The sequence below is a fragment of the Eubalaena glacialis genome, chromosome 12 (assembly GCF_028564815.1).
Source record: "Eubalaena glacialis isolate mEubGla1 chromosome 12, mEubGla1.1.hap2.+ XY, whole genome shotgun sequence".
Lineage (NCBI taxonomy): Eukaryota > Metazoa > Chordata > Mammalia > Artiodactyla > Balaenidae > Eubalaena > Eubalaena glacialis.
This window is the reverse complement of record NC_083727.1, coordinates 13,964,014-13,990,375: the sequence shown is the minus strand read 5'-3', so window position 1 is coordinate 13,990,375 and position 26,362 is coordinate 13,964,014. Positions and strand designations below refer to the sequence as shown.

The window sequence follows — 26,362 nt, the reverse complement described above, 5'->3', positions numbered from 1 at the left end:
GAAAATGTAGTACACATTACAGTCAAATGGAAAGTTTTTCTCCTTTAGAAAAACTCCCTTTTTCTTTCATAGTCCCCATGGCAACTATGGTATTAGTATCATTTACTTTTTATATGATGATGATTATTTTATAAGTATATTTATTTCTTCTTTTTTTTCTGAGACTAGGAATTGATCCGTGAACTCCCTCTAATTTAGTAGCAGAATCACTGAGTAGATGAAGCGGAGCAAATACACTTCCCTTTTATTACACTTAAACAAGGTAAGAGAGAGAAAATATTTCCTGGGGTTTAGGGAGAAAAGAGCTTAGGCTTAGAAGCTCAAATTCAGGAATTGAATATACACATTAGAATATTAAAATCATTCTTTTTTAAAGAATTAAATTAACTCACATTTGCCAATTTTTTTTTCACAAGTCCCCATGGTCTCTTAGCAATATCTCCCAAAATAAATATGGTTTCAGCTTCAGGATTTTCAAAATAACATCACGTGGACATAGTATACTCTTAATTTTCAAGATTAAAAGAAAGCTTACCATTTGCAGAACACAAGAGGAAGGGGCAATGTGGCAATTACTCATGACTGTTGAATAATTGAGTAATCCAGTAATTGAGTAATCCAGCCTCTAAGAGTCTGGATAAATCTGCTCTTTTTATGCAGAAAAAGAATCAGGTAATCAGGAGATGCTGATATATATCAGTAATATATACACATACACTCAGTATTTGATCTATATCTGACAGATAAAGATCACTGACCAAAGAGAGTATTTTATGACATGAGTGTTATTTTTCATCTAGCTGCTCTTCCTTGCTAACCAGATGTTTTGTTGCTGTTCATGTGTGTGACAGAGAGAAGCATAAGTAAATTCAAGTGATGTCATTCTCTTTTGCAAGAGATCAGAGGCCTTTTCTATGTCTTCCACAATATTCAAAAAAACAAAATGAGAACAAACATAGGAATTTGATTTTCAACCTTCATATGAGATAAATAAGCAAAACGGTCCAGGAAAGTTTACTGTCCCTTTAATAATTTCAATAATGAAAATTCACAGGAGAGAAAAACTATCACTTTGAATCTATTTAAAGCACTAAGTACAGGCTCTTGTGAGTCTCTCAAATCATCATAAATTTTAGACTGGAGACCCCACTGGCTGATAAATGCTCTACAAGTCTGCCAAGGAAAACATCACTGTGGCTCACTCTAGTAAGTGCTGGGAATACAGAGGAAGGATTTTTTTTTTTTCAATCCTATCTGTATCTTCTTATCTGATGGCAATAGGTTATCACACACCCACATCTTTCCAGAACTCCTCCCACTTCCCTCTCTTGAGATGCTGAGCAATCCCACATAAGTGACACTTTCAGATCAATGAACTAAAAAAACTGTGGTTCCTAAAGAAATGTCATGCAGGACTTTTATTACATTGAATATGAAATGGTGGCTCTCGTTTAAATGCACCCCTCTGGGAGGCTCTAGATATGTTAGTAAACCAACAGACATTTGAGTTTTGAACATGTTTTCCCATTAAGCATAGGGAGGTAAACCTATTTTTAAGCATCAAATAGACATGCATCTTGGAATTAGTGCTCTAGACATTATCCACCACGACCAGATTCATCACTGTTTTTCAATTACTTTACAGATAAAGATGAACAAACTACAGAAAAGTTGCTGAGGCATGGTCAATTCCTTTGGTAAGAATCTACTGATTAAAAAATTGATCATTTACATAACTAAATTTCTACTGCTGGTCTATAGTAAGAATTAAAATTCATTGGTTGGGTTCACTTGAGTCAAGTGTATTCAGGGACATCATTTTATTTATACCACTAGGTCTTCTATTGCTTACTTATGCTAAGAAAGCAATGGCAAGCATTAAATTGTATATTTGCCCTCTAGCCTTGAAGGTTAGACACAAGCACTCTAATCAGATGCTACAAGTCAGCAGATGAGTATTAATACCTGGAATGATATCTGGTAGGTTAAAAGTGAAAGATAAGGTAAGTGGAGACACAAGAACTACCTGGATGATGAAGAGCACTACTTGAGATGAACCTCAAAATAATGTGGGACTTGAAAAGATTCAGTCAATTATTTGAAATGTCTCTCTTTTAGTAGCAACAAGAGTCAGTAAAGCCCAGTAATATTAGTTGGGACTGACCAATATATTAAGTGTAGTAGCAGTTGACAAGCCCTGAAACTGGACATATAGTAACAAAGACGAACAGGTGAACAATAAGAGGACAGCTCTGATGTGGCAAAACCTTAGAAGAGGTGACAAAGCAAGATAACAGATGGCGAGAGGCTACAAGGAGCAGATGCCACCACGCAGGTGACAAGGGACTGACAGTCCAAAGGAATCTCACCTTTGCATAGCTTTCTTTTAGACAAAGTACAATAAAATGTATCATCCAAACAAGATTTTTATTTAAGTGGCTAGTAAATGGTAATAATTGTGTTTTTTAAAAAAAGTTTCCTAATTTAAAAAACAAACAAAAAACACCCCAAACAGAAACCTCTTTTAGGTGTCCTCTTCTCTATCTTCTATGGAAAATAAGAGGCAGAATTTTAGCATTGGTCCTGAGCAGGTAGAAGCTATGGTAACTTTTCTCCCTTGTGGTAGAACTGTTTGTGAGCTGGCAAATAGTTAAAAAAAAAAAAGAAGCAAATGGATCTGTGAAAATCTGCCTCTGTATTTTCCTTCTGACTAATGACAATCTTTTAGCTCCATCTTCTATGATCAGTTTCCTCTTTCTTCTTGGCTTTGACCTCAGGCAGTCTCAATTCTCCTTGATGTTCAGAGAAATTGGGAGATGGGACAGACTTGGAATCACTGGAGGAAAGTTTTCCTCTACATGGCTCTTTACTTCATGAGGGAAAAACGTAATCTATGAAGTTCTTGGACATTCTGGATATGAATCTATGTACCGTGAAATTAAAAAGCTCTTACTTAAATGTAGCTATGCTAACAACAATATTTCAATAAGGAACTAAATGTCCAGTGAGGGTAGGAACAAATAATTTTCCTCTTTTCTTGATGGAAACCATGCTTTCGTTTTCCGATGTCCTAAAGTTGAAAACCTAAAATTAGATAATTTGGGAAGATCACCTTCCAAATCTAAGAAGGCACCGAAGAGAACTTGGGAATGAGAAAAACATTGTTGGTGTGAGGTGAGGAAGCCTCGTTCTCCACTAAGCTAGGGAGCACTTATTTATACCAAAAGCAGGAACGTTGGTAGATGTTCAACAGGGAGTTAAAGCCTTAAAAATAGGAAGAAGAGAAGCATTTGCTGACAGTCAAGAGACGGAATTTATGGATGATGGTGCTAGTTGTAAAGACCTTGAACAACAGAGATCTCTGAACACTCTGATTGGTTCAAGATGGCAGAGTAGAAGGGCTCACTCCATCTTGCGAGAGCACCAGAATCACAACTAACTGCTGAACAATCATCGACAGGAAGACACTGGAACTCAACAAAAAAGACACCCCACATCCAAAGACAAAGGAGAAGCCATAATGAGACAGTAGGAGGGGCTCAATCACAATAAAATCAAATCCCATAACTGCTGGGTGGGTGACTCACAAACTGGAGAAAAATTATACCACAGAGGTCCACCCACTGGAGTGAAGGTTCTGAGCCCCACATCAGGCTTCCCAACCCGGGGTTCTGGCAATGGGAGGAGGAATTCCCAGAGAATCAGACTTTGAAGGCTAGCGGGATTTGACTGCAGGACTTCTACAAAACTACGGGAAACAGAGACTCCACTCTTGGAGGGCATACACAAAGTAGTGTGCATATCAGGACCCCGGGGGAAGGAGCAGTAACCCCATAGAAGACTGAACCAGACCTACCTGCTACTGTTGGAGGGTCTCCTGCAGACGCGTGAGGGGGGGGAAGGGGGTGGCTGTGGCTCACTGCAGGGACAAGGACACTGCCAGCAGAAGTTCTGGGAAGTACTCCTTGGAGTAAGCCGTCCTGGAGTCCGCCATTAGTCCCACCAAAGAGCCTGTACGGTCTAGTGCTGGGTCACCTCAGGCCAAACAACCAACAGGAAAGGAACTCACCCCCACCCATCAGCAGACAAGCAGATTAAAGCTTTACTGAGCTCTGCCCACCAGAGTAACACCCAGGTCTACCCACCACCAGTCCCTCCCATCAGGAAACCTGCACAAGCCTCTTAGATAGCCTCATCCACCAGAGGGCAGACAGCAGAAGCAAGAAGAACTACAATCCTGCAGCCTGTGGAACAAAAACAACATTCACAGAAAGATAGACAAGATGAAAAGGCAGAGGGCTATGTACCAGATGAAGGAACAAGATAAAACCTCAGAAAAACAACTAAATGAAGTGGAGATAGGCAACCTTCCAGAAAAAGAATTCAGAATAATGATACTGAAGATGACCCCGGGCCTCAGAAAAAGAATGGAGGCAAAGATCGAGAAGATGCAAGAAATGTTTAACAAAGAGCTAGAAGAATTAAAGAACAAACAGAGATGAACAATACAATAACTGAAATGAAAAATACACTACAAGGAATCAATAGCAGAATAACTGAGGCAGAAGAACGGATACGTGACCTGGAAGGCAGAATGGTGGAAATCACTGTCACAGAACAGAATAAAGAAAAAAGAATGAAAAGAAATGAAAACAGCCTAAGAAACCTCTGGGACAACATTAAACGCTCCAACATTCGCACTATAGGGGTCCCAGAAGGAGAAGAGAGAAAGGCCCCGAGAAAATATTTGAAGAGATTATAGTCAAAAATTTCCCTAACATGGGAAAGGGAATAGCCACCCAAGTCCAGGAAGCGCAGAGAGTCCCAGGCAGGATAAACCCAAGGAGAAACATGCCAAGACACATAGTAATCTGACTAACAAAAATTAAAGACAAAGAAAAATTATTAAAAGCATCAAGGGAAAAACGACAAATAACATACAAGGGAACTCCCAGAAGGTTAACAGCTGATTTCTCAGCAGAAACTCTGCAAGCCAGAAGGGAGTGGCATGATATATTTAAAGTGATGAAAGGGAGGAACCTACAACCAAGATCACTCTACCCGGCAAGGATCTAATTCAGAATCGGCAGAGAAATCAAAACCTTTACAGACAAGCAAAAGCTAAGAGAATTCAGCACCACCAAACCAGATCTACAATAAATGCTAAAGAAACTCTAAGTGGGAAACACAAGAGAAGAAAAGGACCTACAAAAACAAACCCAAAACAATTAAGAAAATGGTAATAGGAACATACATATCAATAATCACCTTAAATGTAAATGGATTAAATGCTCCAACCAAAAGACACAGGCTCGCTGAATGGATACAAGAACAAGATCCATATATGTGCTGTCTACAAGAAACCCAATTCAGACCTAGGGACACATACAGACTAAAAGTAAGGGGATGGAAAAAGATATTCCATGCAAATGGAAATCAAAAGAAAGCTGGAGTAGCAATACTCATATCAGATAAAATAGACTTTAAAATAAAGAATGTTACAAGAGACAAGGAAGGACACTATATAATGATCAAGGGATCAATCCAAGAAGAAGATATAACAATTACAAATATATATACACCCAACATAGGAGCACCTCAATACATAAGGCAAATGCTAACAGCTATAAAAGAGGAAATCGACAGTAACACAATAATAGTGAGGGACTTTGACACCTCACTTACACCAATGGACAGATCATCCAGGCAGAAAATTAATAAGGAAACACAAGCTTTAAATGACACAATAGACCAGATAGATTTAATTGATATTTATAGGACATTCCATCCAAAAACAGCAGATTACACTTTCTTCTCAAGTGCACATGGAACATTCTCCGGTGTAGATCACATCTTGGGTCATAAATCAAGCCTTGGTAAATTTAAGAAAATTGAAATCATATCAAGCATCTTTTCTGACCACAACACTATGAGATTAGAAATAAATTACAGGGAAAAAAAAACATAAAAAGCACAAACACATGGAGACTAAACAATATGTCACTAAATAACCGAGAGATCACTGAAGAAATCAAAGAGGAAATCAAAAAATACCTAGAAACAAATGACTATGAGAACACGATGATCCAAAACCTATGGGATGCAGGAAAAGCAGTTCTAAGAGGGAAGTTTATAGCAATACAATCCTACCTCAAGAAACAAGAAAAATCTCAAATAAACAATCTATCCTTACACCTAAAGGAACTAGAGAAAGAAGAACAAACAAAACCCAAAGGTAGCAAAGGAAAGAAATCATAAAGGTCAGAGCAGAAATAAATGAAATAGAAACAAAGAAAACAATAGCAAATATCAATAAAACTAAAAGCTGGTTCTTTGAGGAGACAAATAAAACTGATAAACCATTAGCCAGACTCATCAAGAAAAAGAGGGAGAGGACTCAAATCAATAAAATTAGAAATGAAAAAGGAGAAGTTACAACAGACACCGCAGAAATACAAAGCATCATAAGAGACTACTACAAGCAACTCTATGCCAATAAAATGGACAACCTGTAAGAAATGGGCAAATTCTTAGAAAGGTATAACCTTCCAAGACTGAACCAGGAAGAAATAGAAAATATGAACAGACCAATCACAAGTCATGAAATTGAAATGGTGATTAAAAATCTTCCAACAAATAAAAGTCTGGGACCAGATGGCTTCACAGGCGAATTCTATCCAACATTTAGAGAAGAGCTAACACCCATCCTTCTCAAACTCTTCCAAAAAATTGCAGAGGAAGGAACACTCCCAAACTCATTCTACGAGGCCACCATCACCCTAATACCAAAACCAGACAAAGATACTACAAAAAAAGAAAATTACAGATGAATATCACTCATGAATATAGATGCAAAAATCCTCAACAAAATACTAGCAAACAGAATCCAACAACATATTAAAAGGATCATACACCATGATCAAGTGGGATTTATCCTAGGGATGCAAGGATTCTTCAATATATGCAAATCAATCAATGTGATATACCATATTAACAAATTGAAGAATAAAAACCATATGATCATCTCAATAGATGCAGGAAAAGCTTTTGACAAAATTCAACACCCATTTATGATAAAAACGCTCCAGAAAGTGGGCATAGAGGGAAACTACCTCAACATAATAAAGGCCATATACGACAAACCCACAGCAAACATCATTCTCAATGGGGAAAAACTGAAAGCATTTCCTCTAAGATCAGGAACAAGCCAAGGATGTCCACTCTTGCCACTATTATTCAACACGGTTTTGGAAGTCGTAGCCATGGCAATCAGAGAAGAAAAAGAAATAAAAGGAATACAAATTGGAAAAGAAGAAGTAAAACTGTCACTGTTTGCAGATGACATGATACTATACATAGAGAATCCTAAAGAGGCCACCAGAAAACTATTAGAGCTAATCGATGAATTTGGTAAAGTTGCAGGATACAAAATTAATGCACAGAAATCTCTTGCATTCCTATACACTAACGATGAAAGGTCAGAAAGAGAAATTAAGGAAACAATCCCATTCACCATTGCAACAAAAAGAATAAAATACCTAGGCATAAACCTACCTAAGGAGGCAAAAGACCTGTACTCAGAAAACTAAGACACTGATGAAAGAAATCAAAGATGTCACAAACAGATGTTCTTGGATTGGAAAACTCAATATTGTGAAAATGACTATACTACCCAAAGCAATCTACAGATTCAATGCAATCCCTATCAAACTACTAACAGCATCTTTTACAGAACTAGAACAAAAAATCTTAAAATTTGTATGGAGACACAAAAGACCCTGAATAGCCAAAGCAATCTTGAGGGAAAAAAACGGAGCTGGAGGAATCAGACTCCTTAACTTCAGACTATATTACAAAGCTACAGTAATCAAGACAATATGGTACTGGCACAAAAACAGAAATATAGATCAATGTAACAGGATAGAAAGCCCAGAGATAAACCCACGCACCTATGGTCAACTAATCTATGACAAAGGAGGCAAGGATATATAATGGAGAAAAGACAGTCTCTTCGATAAGTGGTGCTGGAAAACTGGACAGATACATGTAAATGAATGAAATTAGAACACTCCCTAACACCATACACAAAAATAAACTCAAAATGTATTAGAGACCTTAATGTAAGACCAGACACTATAAAACTCTTAGAGGAAAACATAGGAAGAACACTCTTTGACATAAATCAGAGCAAGATCTTTTTTTGACCCACTTCCTACAGTAATGGAAATAAAAACAAAAATAAACAAATGGAGCCTAATGAAACTTAAAGCAAAGGAAACTATAAACTAGACAAAAAGACAACCCTCAGAATGGGAGAAAACATTTGCAAACGAATCAACGGACAAAGGATTAATCTCCAAAATATATAAAGAGCAGCTCAATATTAAAAAAACAAAAAACCCAATCAAAAAATGGGCAGAAGACTTAAATAGACATTTCTCCAAAGAAGCCACATAGGTGGTCAAGAGGCACATGAAAACCTGTTCAACATTACTAACTGTTAGAGAAATGCAAATCAAAACTACAATGAGGTATCACCTCACACTGGTCAGAATGGGCATCATCAGAAAATCTACAAACAACAAACTGGGAGATTGGGATTGACATATATACACTAATATGTATAAAATGGATAACTAATAAGAACCTTCTGTATAAAAAAATAAATAAAATAAAATTCAAAAAAAAAAAAGAAAATCTACAAACAACAAATGCTGGAGAGGGTGTGGAGAAAAGGGAACATGCTTGCACTGTTGGTGGGAATGTAAATTGATACAACCACTATGGAGAACAGTATGGAGGTTCCTTAAAAAACTAAAAATAGAATTACCATATGATCCAGCAATCCCACTACTGGGTATATACCCAGAGAAAACCATAATTCAAAAAGACACATACACCCCAATGTTCATTTGCAGCACTATTTACAATAGCCAGGTCATGGAAGCAACCTAAATGCCCAATGGCAGACAAATGGATAAAGAAGTTGTGGTACATATATACAACGGAATATTACTCAGCCATAAAAAGGAACGAAGTTGGGTGATTTGTAGAGATGTGGATGGACCTAGAGACTGTCATCCAGAGTGAAGTAAGTCAGAAAGAGAAAAACAAATGTCATATATTAATGCATATATGCTGAATCCAGAAAAATGGTACAGATGAACCGGTTTGCAGGGCAGAAATAGAGACACAGATGTAGAGAACAAACTTATGGACAACAAGGGGGGAAAGTGGCGGGGGGTGGTGTGATGAATTGGGAGATTGGGATTGACATAAATACACTAATATGTGTAATATGGATAACTAATAAGAACTTGCTGTATAAAAAAGTAAAGAAAATTCTAAAATTCAAAAAAAAATTTCCCTTTAATTAATTAATTAATTAATTAATTAATTTAATTTAATTCAAAAAATAAAAAAGACCATGAACAATAGTAGACCTAGCTGGGCACAGGTTAACTTAATTGAAGAAACTGAGGCTCACCTAATTTGGTATTCATCCTTAACTTGGGCTAATCAATACATTTGAGACAAACCAAAGAAGAGGCAGCAATAGTTTAAGGTCAACTTTCAACCACCAGTGGCACTAAGAAGCAAGTGGTAGGGGTAAATGAAGCAGATGAACGATACAGCCTAAGTCAGATGAGAAAACCACAGCACGATAAGGATGTAAATGCTTTCCTTTCCTGAAGGACAAAGGATCCTGGCAGGATACAGCCCTGCTGAATAGCTAAAGTGTAAAAATGAAGTTCAGGCCGTGGGCAGAGGGCACCTTGGACACCCGTAGACAAGATTACAAATCATGATCTGAAATGATTTGAGAGTCACTAGACTTAGCAACAGTTCCAACAGGAATGAAATCTAAACAGCACTGAGAGAAATGGTTCATATGATGAGGTCTAAGCATTGGGCAATGTGAGACTGTTTAAACAAAGAGTGAGGGTGAGGGTATGTGTTCCCTACTGATTCCATCCTGAGTCCTTTACAATCAGTCACAGGCTGCATGTAGAAGGCTACAAAGGCTTTCGGAATTCATCCCCAGTGTCCCCAGTCACTTTGTTTATCCAAATGTTCCTTGTCCTGGGTTGTCTTGCCCCTTGATGTCCACTCATTTTATGCTCCTTCAATTGATGCCAAAGTCTGGCGCTCAGCAACCTGGAGATAAGACACTGTGCATCTTCTCCACCCTCCACTCCTCCACCATCCTGACCTCTTCATCCCTCAGCTGGAGACAAACTTGGACATTGCACGAAGTGAAGAAGGAAGGCGATGTTAATTAGTACTTTCCATTGGGTATCACTTACTCGCTTCCTCATTTGAAAACAAATTGCATTGGGTTGTGTGTATTTTTGTTATTTTCAATCCTTTCTGGAACAAGTAGAATATAAATAAAAATTTCTCATGATCTGAAACCAGACCCAGAGGTGCTTTATTTTTTGGTTAATACCTGTCGAGTTTTAAGTAGTTACTATTCAGAGAGAGAGAGAAGTCAGGGAGGCAGGGAGGGAGAGACTAAGAGACTGAGTGAGTCCTACCGAAAGAGCTAACCTGGGGGGAGAGGCACCCGCTCTGTGGCCACTAACCTTGAGTTGAGGAACAAAACAGGAGTAACTGTGAGACAGGGCAGAATGCAGAAGCAGGAGCAGGGGCCAGCCAGGGAAGAGGATCTGTGTATTTCACACTGAAGGACCTGCTCGGCAGGGGAAATAATCACTGGCAGGAATACAAGGCAAGATGGTAGCGTCTTGGCCCCTATTATTTTCCTGACTTCTTGCAACTTCTCCCTCCCGCTCACAGCATCAAACTGAGAGCTGAGCCAGTGGTCTGGGTGATTCAAGGAAAAGGAAAATAAAACTCCAGTACCTCAACTGCCTACATATTATTACATCAGGGTTGGAGATTATTTTTTGCCCTGCATTCTTGATTTCAAGATTCTATTCTGCAATATAAGGACTAAATTCAGTGTAATTATAACACAGGTAGTATTGTTTTGCAAAAATGTTTGTGTCATTTTGAATAAAATGCTACTGATGGTGCTGTCCTTCGCTGAATGGGAATCAGTCTGGTCATAGGAAAGGAAGCATCAGCTCCTGACATAAATCTCCTTTCAGAAGTTCCCATTTAAGTCAGATGCAGGTACCAGGAGAGCTACTCTCCTTCTGGATTAGGTAGTTTAACTATATCTGGAGAAAATGTTTGGGAACTTCATGCAAAAATATTCCATAATAATGGGGAACATACCAACTTACATCCAAACTTTTAAGTCACTGATAATTAGATTTTTACCATCTTATTCTTTTGAAAACTTGCTCACTAAAATGATTATACAACTGATTCTTAAAAAGCATAAACTATATCACATTTAGTCTGTTTCTTAATGTAAAATCCAATACAGAAAGAAGAGCATCCTACGTCAAAAGATTATTAATCTTACTTATAATAGTGAAAAGTGAGACCCAAAAGAGGATTAGTTAAACCAACTATGGTGCATATCTAAAATGGAATATTATTTAGCCATTCAATGTCAATGTAGATTTATATTTATTGACGTGTGAAGAAGTGCACTATATATTGCTCCATTAAAAAAAAACTACAGAGAATAAAAGAGTATTCACAGTATATAGCTACCTTTTCTCCTCTATAGGTGTGTGCACTGAAAAACACGTAGAAGGATATCCACCAAAATACTTAGATACATCTATCTGTCATCTATCTATCTGTCATCTATTCATCTACCTCAGTGAATTGGAGACATTATCACTTTGTTGTTTATACTTTTCTATGCTGGTTGAATTTTAAGGAACATATTATTTGTATAATCTGAGAAAATTAAGCTATCTAAATTTTGGAAAAAAATTTAGAAACCTGTCTAATACATTTTTTGGTTAATCTCCCTGATAAAATGCTAAAAACAATTACTATAGTTTATGAAGAATATTTTTGCTTAAAGTATAGCAATCTTACTAGCTTTCCATTTGGACTTATTTCTTTCAGCCCATGTGGCTAAAAAAGTAATGATAAAAATCTCTGTATTTTCTAGACATCTATCTTAAATTACTAAATAGCCAACTAGCAATGGAGACGTTTTTGAAAAATGGACTCATGTTTCCTCTCTCAAACCAGAAACAAAAGCCACTTGGTATTTCAAAGCACTGTTTGTTCTTGAAATGTAAAGGGAGTGTCTAATGTTCTGCATTGATAATCTGACCTACACAGAAGCTATTTTGGATAACAGGAAATAGTTATCTTTATCAAACACATAAAAGCTGTCATTAATGTATAGCTGGTTATGAAGCAACTCTGCCAGGAAGAAATGCATTACAGCGCTTGAGTCCAGTGGTTTGCACTTAAGCCTGATCCAACTTTTCCCTTATAAAACTCCCTTTCTGAAGCATCAATAACGGAGCCAATTAAAACCAATGTCAGGTTAGAACTGCACACAGCTTTCTGGGTAGAAAGGCTTTCTTTATAGTTTGGAGCATAGGAACAATTTTGTTTTTCTAAACACAGATGTTTAAAGATATTTTTATAGTTGCGATCAAGGACTGGGGCTTTTAGTAATTTAAAAATTATTTTAAATTACTCTTACAGCTATATGTGTTCATTAGAGTAATGCTTGGTTTTAAATAAAATGGGCAGAGTATGCCATTCAACTAGTTCATACCTTCCCCAAACCAAAGTTAAAACACGAAGTTCAGGAAAGTAATAATTAACAATTACTATTCTAAAAGTCTTGGACACAGAACAAAAGCCAACTTTTCCTGGTATAATGAAGACTAGGTTAACGTTAAAAATCTGTGGCCTAGATGCACTGTGGATGCACCATGGGGAAGAAAAGGAGCCACAGTTTGTTGTCCACAACCCAGAGGGCCATCTGGAGTGTGGCGAGAAGGGGAGCTCATCGGCAATTCTGTCAGACTGTGGCCTAGTTCCCAAAAGCTGGCATGAGAATTAACAGGAGGAAGGGCCAGTGCCCGAAGCAGAGCATCAGCACAGTGGTAGCCAGGGAGGCTCCTGGGGCCACGGCTGGCGTCAGACCAGGAGGAAAGTCAACCTACTTCCAAAGCATCCTCTGCCCCCTGTCCAGAGTGACCCGTGGCCAAATTCTTCAATTGTGGTTACAAACTGGTTACTAGCTTTGATGTCCCCTAAGGAACAGGACACGACTGTCAGTTTCAGAGTAAGATCCTCTATGCTTAACACAGTATCTGGAACATAGGAGGTGTTCAATTTATATTTGTTGCAGGAATGGAATATCTACTGAATGGCCACTCGTTACTGTATTTCACAAACAAAAGATCACACAAATGCAAAGAAACTAGTCAATTGCATGGCAAAACTTTCAGAAGAAAAAGCATCCTTGAGAATAACATTATTTTTTAAGCTACAGCCTATAGTTAATAATTTCTAGTTCAAGCGACTACAGCAAATAAGTAGTCTCTACAGAGAAATTTTTGCAATAGCCCTATTGAAGCAACAGTTAAAAAGTCAAGTGATGAGCTCTCTCTCTCCCCCTGTCTCCCTCTCTTCTTCCCTCTCTCGCTCTCTCTCTCTCTCTCTCTCTCTTTCTTCAAAGGCACACTGCAGAGGAGGTGAATTTACTAACCTAATATCCATTCAACAAATGTTCAGTGAACGTTTACCATATTTTGCAAAGTTGAGACAGACGTTGGCTATGCCCTCAACAGTTCCAGCTATTTGTAAAAAGTGCTCTAATTAGAGGTAAATACAAAGTGTAAGTTTTTATGTGAACTAAGCACACACTAAAATATCAACGCTTTTCAACTCAGAACAAAGCTGAAAAGGCAATGCTTATTAATGAGCCATATAATTTTATCATGAGGAGAAAATTCCATAATTCTGGAGAAAGTCAGATAATCTAAGGTCCTAGTCCGATTTTGCCTTAACCAAATGCGTGACTTTGTACAAGTTGTTTAATCTTTAGGAATCTCAATTACTCATCTTTAAAAATCAGAGTTAGACAAGATCTTTTAAGAGTTTTCCCTCAAAAATGATAAGATTCTATAAGCCTGGGCTTCCCTGGTGGTGCAGTGGTTGAGAATCTGCCTGCCAACGCAGGGGACACGGGTTCAAGCCCTGGTCTGGGAAGATCCCACATGCCGCGGAGCAACTGGGCCCGTGAGCCACAACTACTGAGCCTGCGCGTCTGGAGCCTGTGCTCCGCAACAAGAGAGGCCGCGATAGTGAGAGGCCCGCGCACCGCGATGAAGAGTGGCCCCCGCTTGCCGCAACTAGAGAAAGCCCTCGCACAGAAACGAAGACCCAACACAACCAAAAAATAAAAAGAAATAAATTTTTAAAAAATTAAAAAAAAAAAAAAGATTCTATAAGCCTTTCAGGACACTTAGATTTCAATCACTGAATGTTACCTAGGGAATCTAAAAAATGCAGATTTTTATGGGTAATGTTAAACAGACAAATGATATTTTTAATATAACTGGCCATCTTCCAAATATTTATAGATACTTGATGGAGTTTTATGTGACCACTGCTATCATCATATTAAACTCAAAAAGTATGTCTAAGACTCAATGGTGTCATGAAACTGTTCTTTTTAAAAGTACAAAGTATCAAAAGAAAAAAATAAACAAGGCTTTAAAATACATCAGAACTACCACTCTTTCTTTGTCTGATTATTGTGGTGGTGAGCTATTTTTTTGAAAAGGTGCCGTTTTATCACAAAGGTGAGACATGTATTTCATAGAAAACAGACATTATAAAACCAAATAGAAAATGTTAAAGAGTGTTATTTGTAAATGGGCAGAAGACCTAAATAGACACTTCTCCAAAGGAGACATACAGATGGCCAGTTGGCAAATGAAAAGATGCTCATCATCACTATTATTAGAGAAATACAAATCAAAACTAAAATGAGGTACCACCTCACACCAGTCAGAATGGCCATCATCGGAAAGTTTACAAATAAATAAATGTTGGAGAAGTGTGGAGAAAAAGGAACCCTCCTACACTGTTGGTGGGAATGAATTGGTACAGCCACTATGGAAAACAATACGGAGGTTCCTCAAAAAACTAAAATCAGAGCTACCATATGATCCAGCAATCCCACTCTTGGGCATATATCTGGACAAAACTATAATTTGAAAAGATACACGCATCCCTATATTCATAGCAGCACTATTTACAATAGCCAAGACATGGAAACAACCTCAATGTCCATCAACAGATGAATGGATAAAGAAGATGTGGGGGGGGTGTGTGTGTGTGTGTGTATATATATATATAATGGAATACAACTCAGCCATAAAAAAGAATGAAATAATGCCATTTGCAGCAACATGGATGGACCTAGAGATTATCATACTAAGTGAAATAAGTCAGAGAAAGACAAATACCATACGATATCACTTATATGTGGAATCTAAACTATGACACAAATGAACTTATCTATGAAAGCGAAACTGACTCACAGATATAGAGAACAGACCTGTGGTTGCCAAGGGGCGGGGGGGAGGGATGGATTGGGAGTCTGGGATTACCAGATGCAAACTATTATATACAGAATGGATAAACAACAAGGTCCTACTATATAGCACAGGGAACTAAATTAAATATCCTATAATTAACCATAATGGAAAAGAATATGAAAAAGAATAAAAAAAGAGTGCTATTTGTATACACGTTTCCAGTCTGATTTAACTATGCTTTATATTAGTTCATTAAATTCCTTAATTATGCATAGGTGTCTACCTAGCATAATTATGAAAATAGAAAAGTATCATAACATTAGAACATGAAATGATCTCAGAATATTTGACACTCACTGTATGAGACCCATGAACTTGGCAATGCTTTCACAACTAAATGATTTCATGCCTTTTGACTTGTAAACACAAAAGCCATGCACTCTTTAGGGATTTTTCACAACTTTACTGAATAAGATGAAGTCAAGAGACAAGAAATTTCCACCAAATCTTTTTATACGGCCTGTATCACGTTTCTTACAAATTTGACTGTAGTGCTACTAATTGTAGAACAGAGATATTAAAGGGATATAATTAGCGTGAATACATCTAGAAATAAGAAAATAATTCCTAGTTTCTCATCATGATTATTCAGTACAACCTAAATGTTTTTGGTAGAAAACTGGATATTAAAATAATTAATAATCAAAATGATCTTTCCTTTTGATGAAATGTATAAGCAAGCTTCAATTCGCTAAGTGGCCATGAATCATTTTTTTGATAAGTTATTTTGAAACCTAGAAAGATAAGATTGTAAGTGATGGGAAGGCTCCCAGGCCCCCGGTATATTTAACCCATGGACCAGCTGATTGATTGCGCTCAAGTGCTCAAGGACTAGCTTTGTGTTCCGGTCAAGGAAGAGTTGAGATGAGGTGAGAGAGACAGTCCTCCTTTTATACAAGACTGTTCCAGATACAATTTTGAGATAGCTAAGGGGTCTCTTTGATGTTTTGCTTCCTCTCCTCTTCACCCTCTTCCACCTCTTAATTTTGCTTTTGCGGTGGCCCTCAGGGTCCGAAGTTCTCCAAAGTCTGATCTCCTACCAGTGCTGGCCTCATGGGTGTGTGACTTGGGTACTGTATGGGGCCCTGCACCCAGATGGGCCCTATACCCAGATTGGCCCTACACATGGTTCAATGTTCTGCTGCATATTAACTGTTCTTAATAACTGTTGAACAAGGGCCCACACTTTTATTTGTACTAAGCCAAAATAAAAAATTCCATAGCTAGTCTTGTCTCCTATCCATAATGATCCAGTCGATCATTAGCAACTATGCAAAATAATCTTGAAGGAATATGCACCAATGTATGAAAAGCAAGTTACCCCTCAATTTTCTCAGAGGTTGGAGTTCCTCATATATCTACTTATGACCTCGGCTTATCACTTCACTGCTCAAGAACTCTGTTACTTCATCTTCAAAATAAGAACATCAAATTATAAACGATACGTCACTTCCAATCTAAACAACCACACCAGTTCTATAAAACTGGGACCTGGGCTTTTAAGAATAAGGTGTTTTCAACTCAGGCAGAGTAAAAGATTACATGAAAATAATTTAGACCATTAAATGGTCTGCTAGCCTGGTCAATTTACTTAATTACATCTGCGTGTTTTGTGCAAATTTCATTTATTCATTCATTTATTCATCAAACATATACTTACACATCATATCTATCACCCAGTTTCTAAATTCCTTGTTAATTATCACGTCACTCTAGTAGACTACAGCCCCACAAGGAGAGAAACCCCATATATCATATTCACATCTGTAGTCAGAGGACTTGGACACAGCAGATGCTCAAAAAATATTTGTTAAATGCAGGCATGCACAATTGGATGAACTGAGTACCTACTACATGTCAAGTTTTGTGCTCAGTACTGGATATTTAAAGGTGACTAAGACAAGACCCCTACCCTCAAGGTTCGAATATTCTAATGGGACATGGAGAGAAAGAAACAAACCATGACAGACTGATATAATCAATACCTTAACAGAAGCATACTGAAAGTAGAGGACAAAGGAGGAGTCATTTCACTTTGGCTGGTGGCATTGGGAGAGTGGAGACAACGTGTTATCTGAGTCTTAAAGCCTGAGTCAAGTCTAGGTAAATAAAAAGAGAAAGGGGACAGAGAGAGAGAGAACATGCAAACACATAGAAGTGAGATGGAAATTAGCTTGAGGAAAACCAGAAGTGGTTCAGGGTGGTGGAAACAACATCATTTACAGAGGGTGATCAGAAACAAAGATAGGAAGTTAAAAGGAGCCACATAGGAAGATCCATTTCGAATAATGAATTTATCTTAAAGGTTATGATGAGTCATTGTAGGCTTTGAAACAGGGGGAAAGACCCAACTGGAGTTGTATTTTGAACAATCTCTTTCATTATATCAGGGGTACTGTTTAGTTTAGCTCCCGGGTTTCTGGGTAAGAATTCTACATTTTTCTCTTCAATATTAGAGCAATGAATGCTCATTTCAACCACAAATGGATAAAAATCTGTGAGAACTCTCAGAAAAGTAAAGGAGCTGAAAAATGTGACCATGAGTATGTAATTAGTGTAATTCTTGGCAACATGAACACTATGGCCCATAAAATCATAAGAGTGTCAGCAACAATAACAAAAAAACCCACAAGATAAGCCCTGGAAATTTCAAAATTCTTCCCAAATCAGTAAACAAGTCATCAGTATAATAAAGAATAAATAGATAAAAGGGATTCAAAATGCCATGTGAACAATGTTGCTGACACGTGAGGAGAAAGGAAGCAAAAGAATGGAGAACAGCTGTATAATTCAAGGTAAATAATTTTTTTAAAACATGGGTGGGGACCAGTGTTTACTAAACATGAAAGATTAGTATCAGCAGAGGAAGGAATTGTTTGTTTTCAATCCAAGAGGTCATTGTGAACAATGAGGAAACAAAAAGAACACAGGTTACCATAGAAACCATTTAAAAAATACTAAAGCAAACTTCACTACATCCAAGGAATTTAAAATCTTACATAAACCATTTCACCTTGACTCTGTTTGAGGCAGCTGTCAATTCCTCCTTCTCCCATTTTCATTCATTTATTTGAGGAAAACAAACAGAAAATTATGATTTGCCTATCCTCAGAATTATGGCAAAGCGGCATATATTCTTACATGATAACTTCCAGCTAAATGAGTACATGATTAACTGAATCCTATGACTGATAATTGCTTAATTACAAAATGTCATGCAAAGATCATGAACTATGTATTTAGGTGTGAATACCACATAAAAAATGTGTCAATATTCTCATTAGCTCCAATTAGAAGGAAAATATAAGAGAAAAATAATAACCTGGGGTGTGAATTGTTTCTATAAGGCTTTTAAGATATATCAGGAATATATCACATGACATTTCAAGTCCAGCACTTTTTCCCTTTATCGGTATCTATTACCTAAATTATACATTCATGAAACTCTAAAGTTCACGGGTACCTGTGTGGCCTTCATTTTCTTACAGAGGCCAACCCACGGCCCCAGGTCTGACTCAACACAGGCGGAGTTAAATAGCTACCAGCACAATGACTGAAAGAGTTCTCCCAAATGCAAACGTAGTTTTCCCAAATTCAGTTACAGCATTTTGGGGAATGGTACCTACCACCCCAGTCTCGATGGAGGGGCAATCCCAAAGTCGTCACAAGGATTCAGATAATCCAAACACCTTGAATGTCATACTTTCATTATGTCCTAGAAGATCTAACTCGACAATGACCAAAGCAGTGAAAAGAGATGACACCGACTCCATAAAGACTTTCTCCAAAACAGGAGAGGAATGCTCTTAGTTTTGTTATGTGGAATGAGTCTAGAAAGATAAAGTCAAGGGGTGCAAATGGAGATTTATGAGGGAAGGAGGTGCACTGAGATGCAAGAGTGACACACAGGTGTCCAAAATGGCATCAGTGGACGCACCATTCTCACGAGGACAATCCTTCAGTTCATAGCAGGGCCCCCAACTCCACAAGGATGGAGAACTGATTAGGGCCTGAGTGAGAGCTATTTTATCCTTAGGATGCATTATTGATTGGGCTCAACATCAATACAGAATTTTATTTATATAATTAATTCCTAAGGAATTGCTCTTATCCAATTAACTTCCAAGAACCTTGCAACTCTTTACAGGCAACACACAGGACCATTCTTTTATTTTTCCAGAAATGATTTTGAAACTATGTGCATCAACTCAGGCCTGATATTTATATATAAAAAACACATAATCTTTTTATGTGCTATAAACACTGAAACCTGCACATGTAAAGAACATTAACGGCATCAACACAATTGATCGCTCCGTCCTTGAACTTTCTCCTTTGGCTGCCAGGGAAGCCTTCTGTCTTCTTTTTTCTGACCACATAGGCTGCAGCTCTCAGTCTCATATGTGGGGCTCTCCTCATCCTCCCGCCCCTGATGTTGGATGTTCTAGTTCTCAAACCTCTTTTCTATCTATTCTTATTCCCTGGGTGGTGTCAGCCCATCCCACAGCTTTAAATACTCTCTGTGTGCTTATGATTTCCAAATGTTTTTTTCCAGCTGTGTCTTCTCCCTTGATCTCTACAGTCACAGACATTCAATTACTATCTTGGATGTCCACCAGGCATCTAAAATGTAACATGTCCCCCCAGAGCTCTTGATTTTCCTTCTCAACCTTATTCCCAACAGTCTTATATATTTCCTCATTTCCAAATGAAAAATGAAGGGGCCAACTTTCACTCCCCTCCCTCACACACCACAGCCAATCCATCAGCAAAATCTTTTGGCTTTACTTTCGAAATATACCTAGATTTTTACCACTTCTGTCTCTATCCACTGTTTAATATCTAGTCGAAGTCACTCTTATCTCTCTTCTGAGTTATCAAAGTTGACCCTCCTAGTCTCCCTGCTTCCACCACTGAAAATCAGTCTGATATTAAGTATTTATATTATATTCACTCAACAAGACTTATGAATTGTCCATATTATGAAATGCACTGTGCTAGTCAATGTATAGGGCACTGACATGCATTTGACCCAATTTCTACCTTCAAGGTAGTTGACATAATTTTAGCATTTGTAAACTTTTGTGAATTTTGATTTAGCAGTTTTCTTTTTCTATTTGAGAGCCAATATTTTTACAGGCCTTTAAAAATCCTGAAGGCTTCAAGCACTTTCTCCATAATGCATAGTGGATAAAAGGCTCTGCAAAAGGAAAGGCTTGGAGGATAGGGCATTATACAAATGTAAATGATTTAATACATTTAATAGTAATGAGAACGTGTAATATATCTTTAGGAAGGAAAAATGTGTTTAAAGCACGACAGTTACAAAAACAACACACATATCTGAGGGGTCAATACAGTCACCCATTCAGACTGGACAGGTGTCCTTAAAATGATTTTATGGTCAAAACCCAATTTTGATTAAAATTCAGATAAAGATTTTTTTTAAAGAAAGCAAATTAAGTAGGAGCCAATTTAACTGGTTTCTTCCTTTGTTTTAACGTATGTTTTGACTTATCTCATCTTCGATTCCTTAATTTAGGGATCATGATTTATCTACTTGTTCATCAAATATTTATTGAACTATGATGTTCCAAAATATCATTGTTTTGTGTTCAGTTTTGTGTTATATTTAAATTTGAGATGCTGTCATATAATGTCTATTATAGGAAGAAAGAGATTAAACCAAAAGGAGAATTTCAGCCTAAATATGATAAATGGATTTTTGACACTACTTTGTAGTTTAATAAGAAGATTCATTAAGTCAAAGCAACAAAACTTAATCTTTAAAGCACTATAAAAAATCAGAATCTTCACAAGATGGTAAATTTTTCCTACCAATGCTTATTTGATGTTAAGCTAAAAGAAAATTAAGTCTTCATTAGTTATAGTTGTTTATTCTACTTTTCAGTAAGCTTTTTTGTTAGTCTGAGGGTTTTTTTTTTTTTTTACAGTAAAATGGATTTATAGGAAATACTATATTTAACCAAAAAAGTTCAATGTTGATCATAAAAACAATTTTAGGGGAAGGTCATGATTATTTTTTTTTGAACAGTTAGCAAATTTCATAGATATATCTCCAAGAGTAAATGTTTACTCCTTTCCTCATTTGTTTCTCTTTGATTTTATTCACAAGGTTTAAAAATCAAAGTTTAACCTTGCAGTCAACAATCCTTCTTTTTTATTAAATTGATCTCTATGTGACACACTAGCCTGCCCATTTGAGTCTTCTCTGGCATTTACCACTTGCTCTGTAAGGTTGCATGGATGCCACCCTGCCTTGAAATAATCAACACTGATACTTTAATTTAAAAATCCTAGTAGATGATCTTCAAATGAAAAAAATGTAATTGATAAAAGTCAGTTAACAAACCCTTTTTAAGCAAACGTTATGTAGAAGCACTATGAAAAATGACAAAAGCCTTAACCTCTTGTCACTATCTTAAATCTGAACAGTTCAACATTTATTTTTTTAGATGTGATTTTAAACTAAAAAGACTCCACAAGCCACCTGTTAAATAGATTCCCTTAGTAAGCCTTTAAAAGCAGAAAATGTATATACTAATCATGTGCATTTAAAATTTAAAGCCCTGTATTATGCCAGTGTCTAATATTTGCTTTTATTTAAATATTTAAATATTAAATTGCTTATATTTAAATGGATGAAAGTTACAGAAACATTCATTCTTCTTAAGAGCAAACAAAACTCTGCATTGCAGTCTGTCTGCTCATCCATAATTCAGGATCCCAGCCTAAAACATTATGCCCAAACAAGTACAAATATTGGCAAAGGTGAAATACTGAACTGCTACAGTAGCAGCTAAATTATGTAGCAATCTATGTGTGTGCCTTAATTTCATAGCACTGGAAATAAAAAGTAAAAGCAGAAAAACAGTCAACAATTATGGTTGTAAACTAAATAAGCAAGAGAAGAAAGCCAAGTTGCCATTATTCAATGTTACATGCTTTTTATTAGTTATGCATGGAGCTGATATGACAATAAAACCCAAGAGGGGGGGAAAAACGTTAGTTACGTGGATTATCTATCCAGGCAAAGAAAAGAGGATTCTAGAAGAATGTTATTATAGATTTGAACTTTGAAAATAGCAACTCTGGTTCTATTTAAGTTAATAAAAATTTCCTGTTCCTCAAATAAATTCCCACACTTGTCTTAATTATCTGGGTAATAATGCCAGCCCTCCGTTTACTAGGACCTTGGTCCCTGGTTTGGAGGTTCTAGCAGGCAAGAAAAGTTACTCAATACCCTTGGCAGAAGACAGGTCTCCTCTGGCCAGCTGACTCTTGTTTGGGTTCAAAGCCTCAGTAGGATGCACAGTGAGAGCTGAGATGAAGAGGAGGCCTTGCCAGCTGAATCGGCAAAATTAACCCAGCAGCTCAATATGTTAACAGACAAATCCGCATATCACCTTTCCTTCCAGCCCTGTCATTTGGCTCTCACTGTTGCAGGCTAGATGTGCTGCATCTTGTACAGACCTTACATTCTGTTGTCACCAATTACCTATTTTATGACATAATTGATGCTAAAAGTTAATGATAAGTATCTAGGGCTCAGGAATTTTCTCTCCTTCTGAATTGTAAGGTTTATTGTTCTAAATTTGTCAAGTACCCTTAGGACATGTTATAACTCTTTCTTATACTAGAAAGGAAAAAAATTATACAGCAAGTATAGTCCCTTCATTATGTAATAAAGTTACCTGCTTTATGCAATACAGAATATATAAAAACGGTTAACATTCCTCCCCAAATCTGCATGACTAGTCCAATTTGCAACAAACTGTCAGGCCTGTGCCTTCTCATCCAATTTTCTTCCGCGACAATCAGAACAGCTGACCATATGACAGTATTTATAGCTTTTAAAGCACCTTTTGTCTATTACGTCACTGAGCTTGACAACAATCTCGAGAGGGCTGAGCAGGGTGAAAACAGTCCACATTTTGCAAGTGGGGTCCCTAAACACATAGATGCTAATTAGGACATTTACCGTCACAGGCCTAGGGTGAGGGGAGGGTGGGACTCCAGGGCTTTCCCCCACTCCACCCACCTCTCAAGCAAAACCATCTGTACATCCACGAAAACAAACAAATGAACAAAGCACTGAGCCATCAGTACCCTTTTCTCTCCTCTCACCCCTAACCATCACCTTAATAAAAAAATTTTTATTGATGTATAGTTGCTATGCAATATTATATCAGTTATTACAGGTATATAATACAGTGATTCACAGTTTTTAAAGGTTATACTCCGTCTATAGTTATCATAAAATATTGGCTATGTTCCCTGTGTTGTACAATATATCCTTGTAGCTTATTTATTTTATACATAGTAGTTTGTACCACTTACTCCCCTACCCCTATATTCCCCTCCCCACTTCCCTCTCCCCACTGGTAACCCCTAATTTGTTCTCGATATCTGTGAGTCTGATTCTTTTTTGTTATATTCACTAGTTTGTTGTATTTTTTAGATTCCACATATAAGCAATATCCTACAGTATTTGTCTTTCTCTCTCTGACTTATTTCACTTAGCATAATGTCCTCCAAGTCCATCCATGCTGCTACACTACAAAAAAATAAAATAAAATAAAACACTGAGGCATCAGTACCCTTCCCTCTCCTCTCACCTCTAACCATTACTTTAATAAAAGAATTTTCATTCAAACCAAAATAAGTATAAAGAGTAGAGTGCTGGTAGGACCATAATCTGATTCTGAATTAAGTGTTTCAAACTTACTTTCTACACCTTTCCTTTGTTGTCAATATGCATCTTATCCACAGAATTTTCACATTTAATCACTCAAAGGAAAATCTGCTTCATTACCTAAGTATCTTCCCACACTTTTGCAAAGGACCCTAAGTTTCCATCCCATCATTTTGAAGCTGAGGTTACTGGGGCACAAAATGGTTCAGTCATTTGTACCCAGGCAAACGGCAAAGACGGGCAAGACAGAGTAAAGAACTCCAAGTTCAGTGTTCCATCCACCCAAGTAAAGATGTACAACTTAAATTGGAGGTCCTTGGCAATGGGGAGACCCAGTCAAAGGTTTTTCAGCCTATGGAGGAGATTTATGCCCACATATTCAGCAAGGATCTGGTCTTTTACCCAGCCAGGTTCTTTCCAGCATGACGAGTGCGATTTTTCAACAATCAATGGGAAACAAATGCCGCTTGCACTGAAGCATCACAAATTAGCCCAGGCAGATGAACAGGGGTGGGGGTCATGTGACTGCAGGAGCTTCAGTCAAATTGGTGGTCTCCGGTCAGACAAAGAAAAACACCCATTCCCACTGATAGCCTGATTTTCTATAAATGGGAGCATGAGCCGGGTCATGAACAGCCAGAGGTAAGAGTTTGGTCTGTATTTAAAAGTGAAAAGTGCTTAACTGGAAATGACTGCTTGTGCGCATATTAAATGCATTATAAGCCAGGAAAGTGGGGCTGTGACAGATTAATATGATGGCTGCGGTGCAAAGCCACATGCTCTAAAGCCAAGCTACAGTATTATGTTCAAGCTCTCTTGACAAAGCCTAGAGCAAAACACTGCTAAGTATGGACAGTTTTATATCCTGAAAATAGCCATTTGAAGCCTGAGAGAAGTAACATGACGACTGTGACAAAAGAAGCAATATTTTCATAGAGGTGTAGATGATGATTTTTTTTTTCTGGTTCAAGGAATACACATATTAAAGAATTTAAAAATTCACACTTAGGAATTCATCTATGTGCTGCCATAACATTTCACCGTCAACTTTCTTGTGTAAAACTATTTGGTGCTGGAGAAAGAACACAGGTGAAGGACGGGGTTCCAGGCCACACAGGGCCACTAGCCATTAATCTCGTCAGGTCGTGACACCCCTCTGGGCCTTTCTGCCTCTTTTTGCTTAAAGACTTTCTAGAGGTCCAAGAGCTTTCTCGCTGGGATAAGTAAACCACTGGTTTACTTATTTGACTGTAGCATATAGTTATTTGTCCACCATGGTCATGATATCCTTATCAGGGCCTTGTCATGGTGCTGTATCGTCATTGTTTATTGAAAGACAGTTTGCCGATGACTCAGTTCTCAGCCAGACACTGAACTGAATAGCCATTAAGGTCACACTAATGCAGACACAAAACCAAAAAAGGAGCTCTGTCTTTCTTCTACTTAAAGAAGACAGCATCTTAAAATAGCATGGACTAGTTTGAAAACACTAGGATAAAAGCCATCATGGTGCTATTCCTTGCTGCAGCTTCATAAAATTGAATAAAAATGCAAGCAAACCGAAGAGAATCTGAGGTAGGTCGGCATTTAAAATTTAAAGCACACGAGAAAACAAAGCAAAAAACCCCTGACGTTTCTGCCCCTTACCTTGCAGCCTTTGCATCACGTTGGCGATGTCCCGAGAAGCCCGCGAGGCTGTCCTGGAGGCTGCCATGGCCTCACCTTGGCATGGAACCACCACTGGAGACTCTTGGCCTGACGCAGTGCAGCCCTAGGCCCCTCCAGAAAACATACTTGAACTTCTTCAGTTCTATCGAGTCATGGACGAATCCCAGGCACTCACAGCAGTCAGCGAAGAGATCTCCCAGAAATCCAACCACTTATTTTTTCTTCTTTTGCTTTAAGACTGTCCTCTTAGATGAACTCAGGAACCTGAAAACCAAACAGAAAAGGTTCAATATTTTTAAAACATCTATATAGGTCACTCGAGTGCAAAAAGTAGAGCTATCTTTATTCAATTTGAAGAGATGATTCATCTCTTATTTCTGAAGTGAAATAACTAATGTAAAAATACTTATAAACTATAAAGTAGTAGGCAAACATGAGGAATTCTCATGGTCCTTGATAAACACATAAT

At 37.5% G+C, this 26,362-nt stretch overlaps 1 protein-coding gene across 1 annotated transcript in view; it reads right to left on the bottom strand.

Moving 5' to 3' along the window:
- The window catches only part of SYNE1 (spectrin repeat containing nuclear envelope protein 1), a 448,877-nt gene extending 422,724 nt beyond the window's left edge, over positions 1-26,153 (bottom strand). The window contains exon 1 of the mRNA XM_061207647.1: positions 25,873-26,153. Coding sequence (XP_061063630.1) covers positions 25,873-25,939 — 67 coding nt within the window. The 5' untranslated portion in view covers positions 25,940-26,153. The remainder of the gene's footprint in view (positions 1-25,872) is intronic.
- Positions 26,154-26,362: the final 209 nt, after the last annotated feature.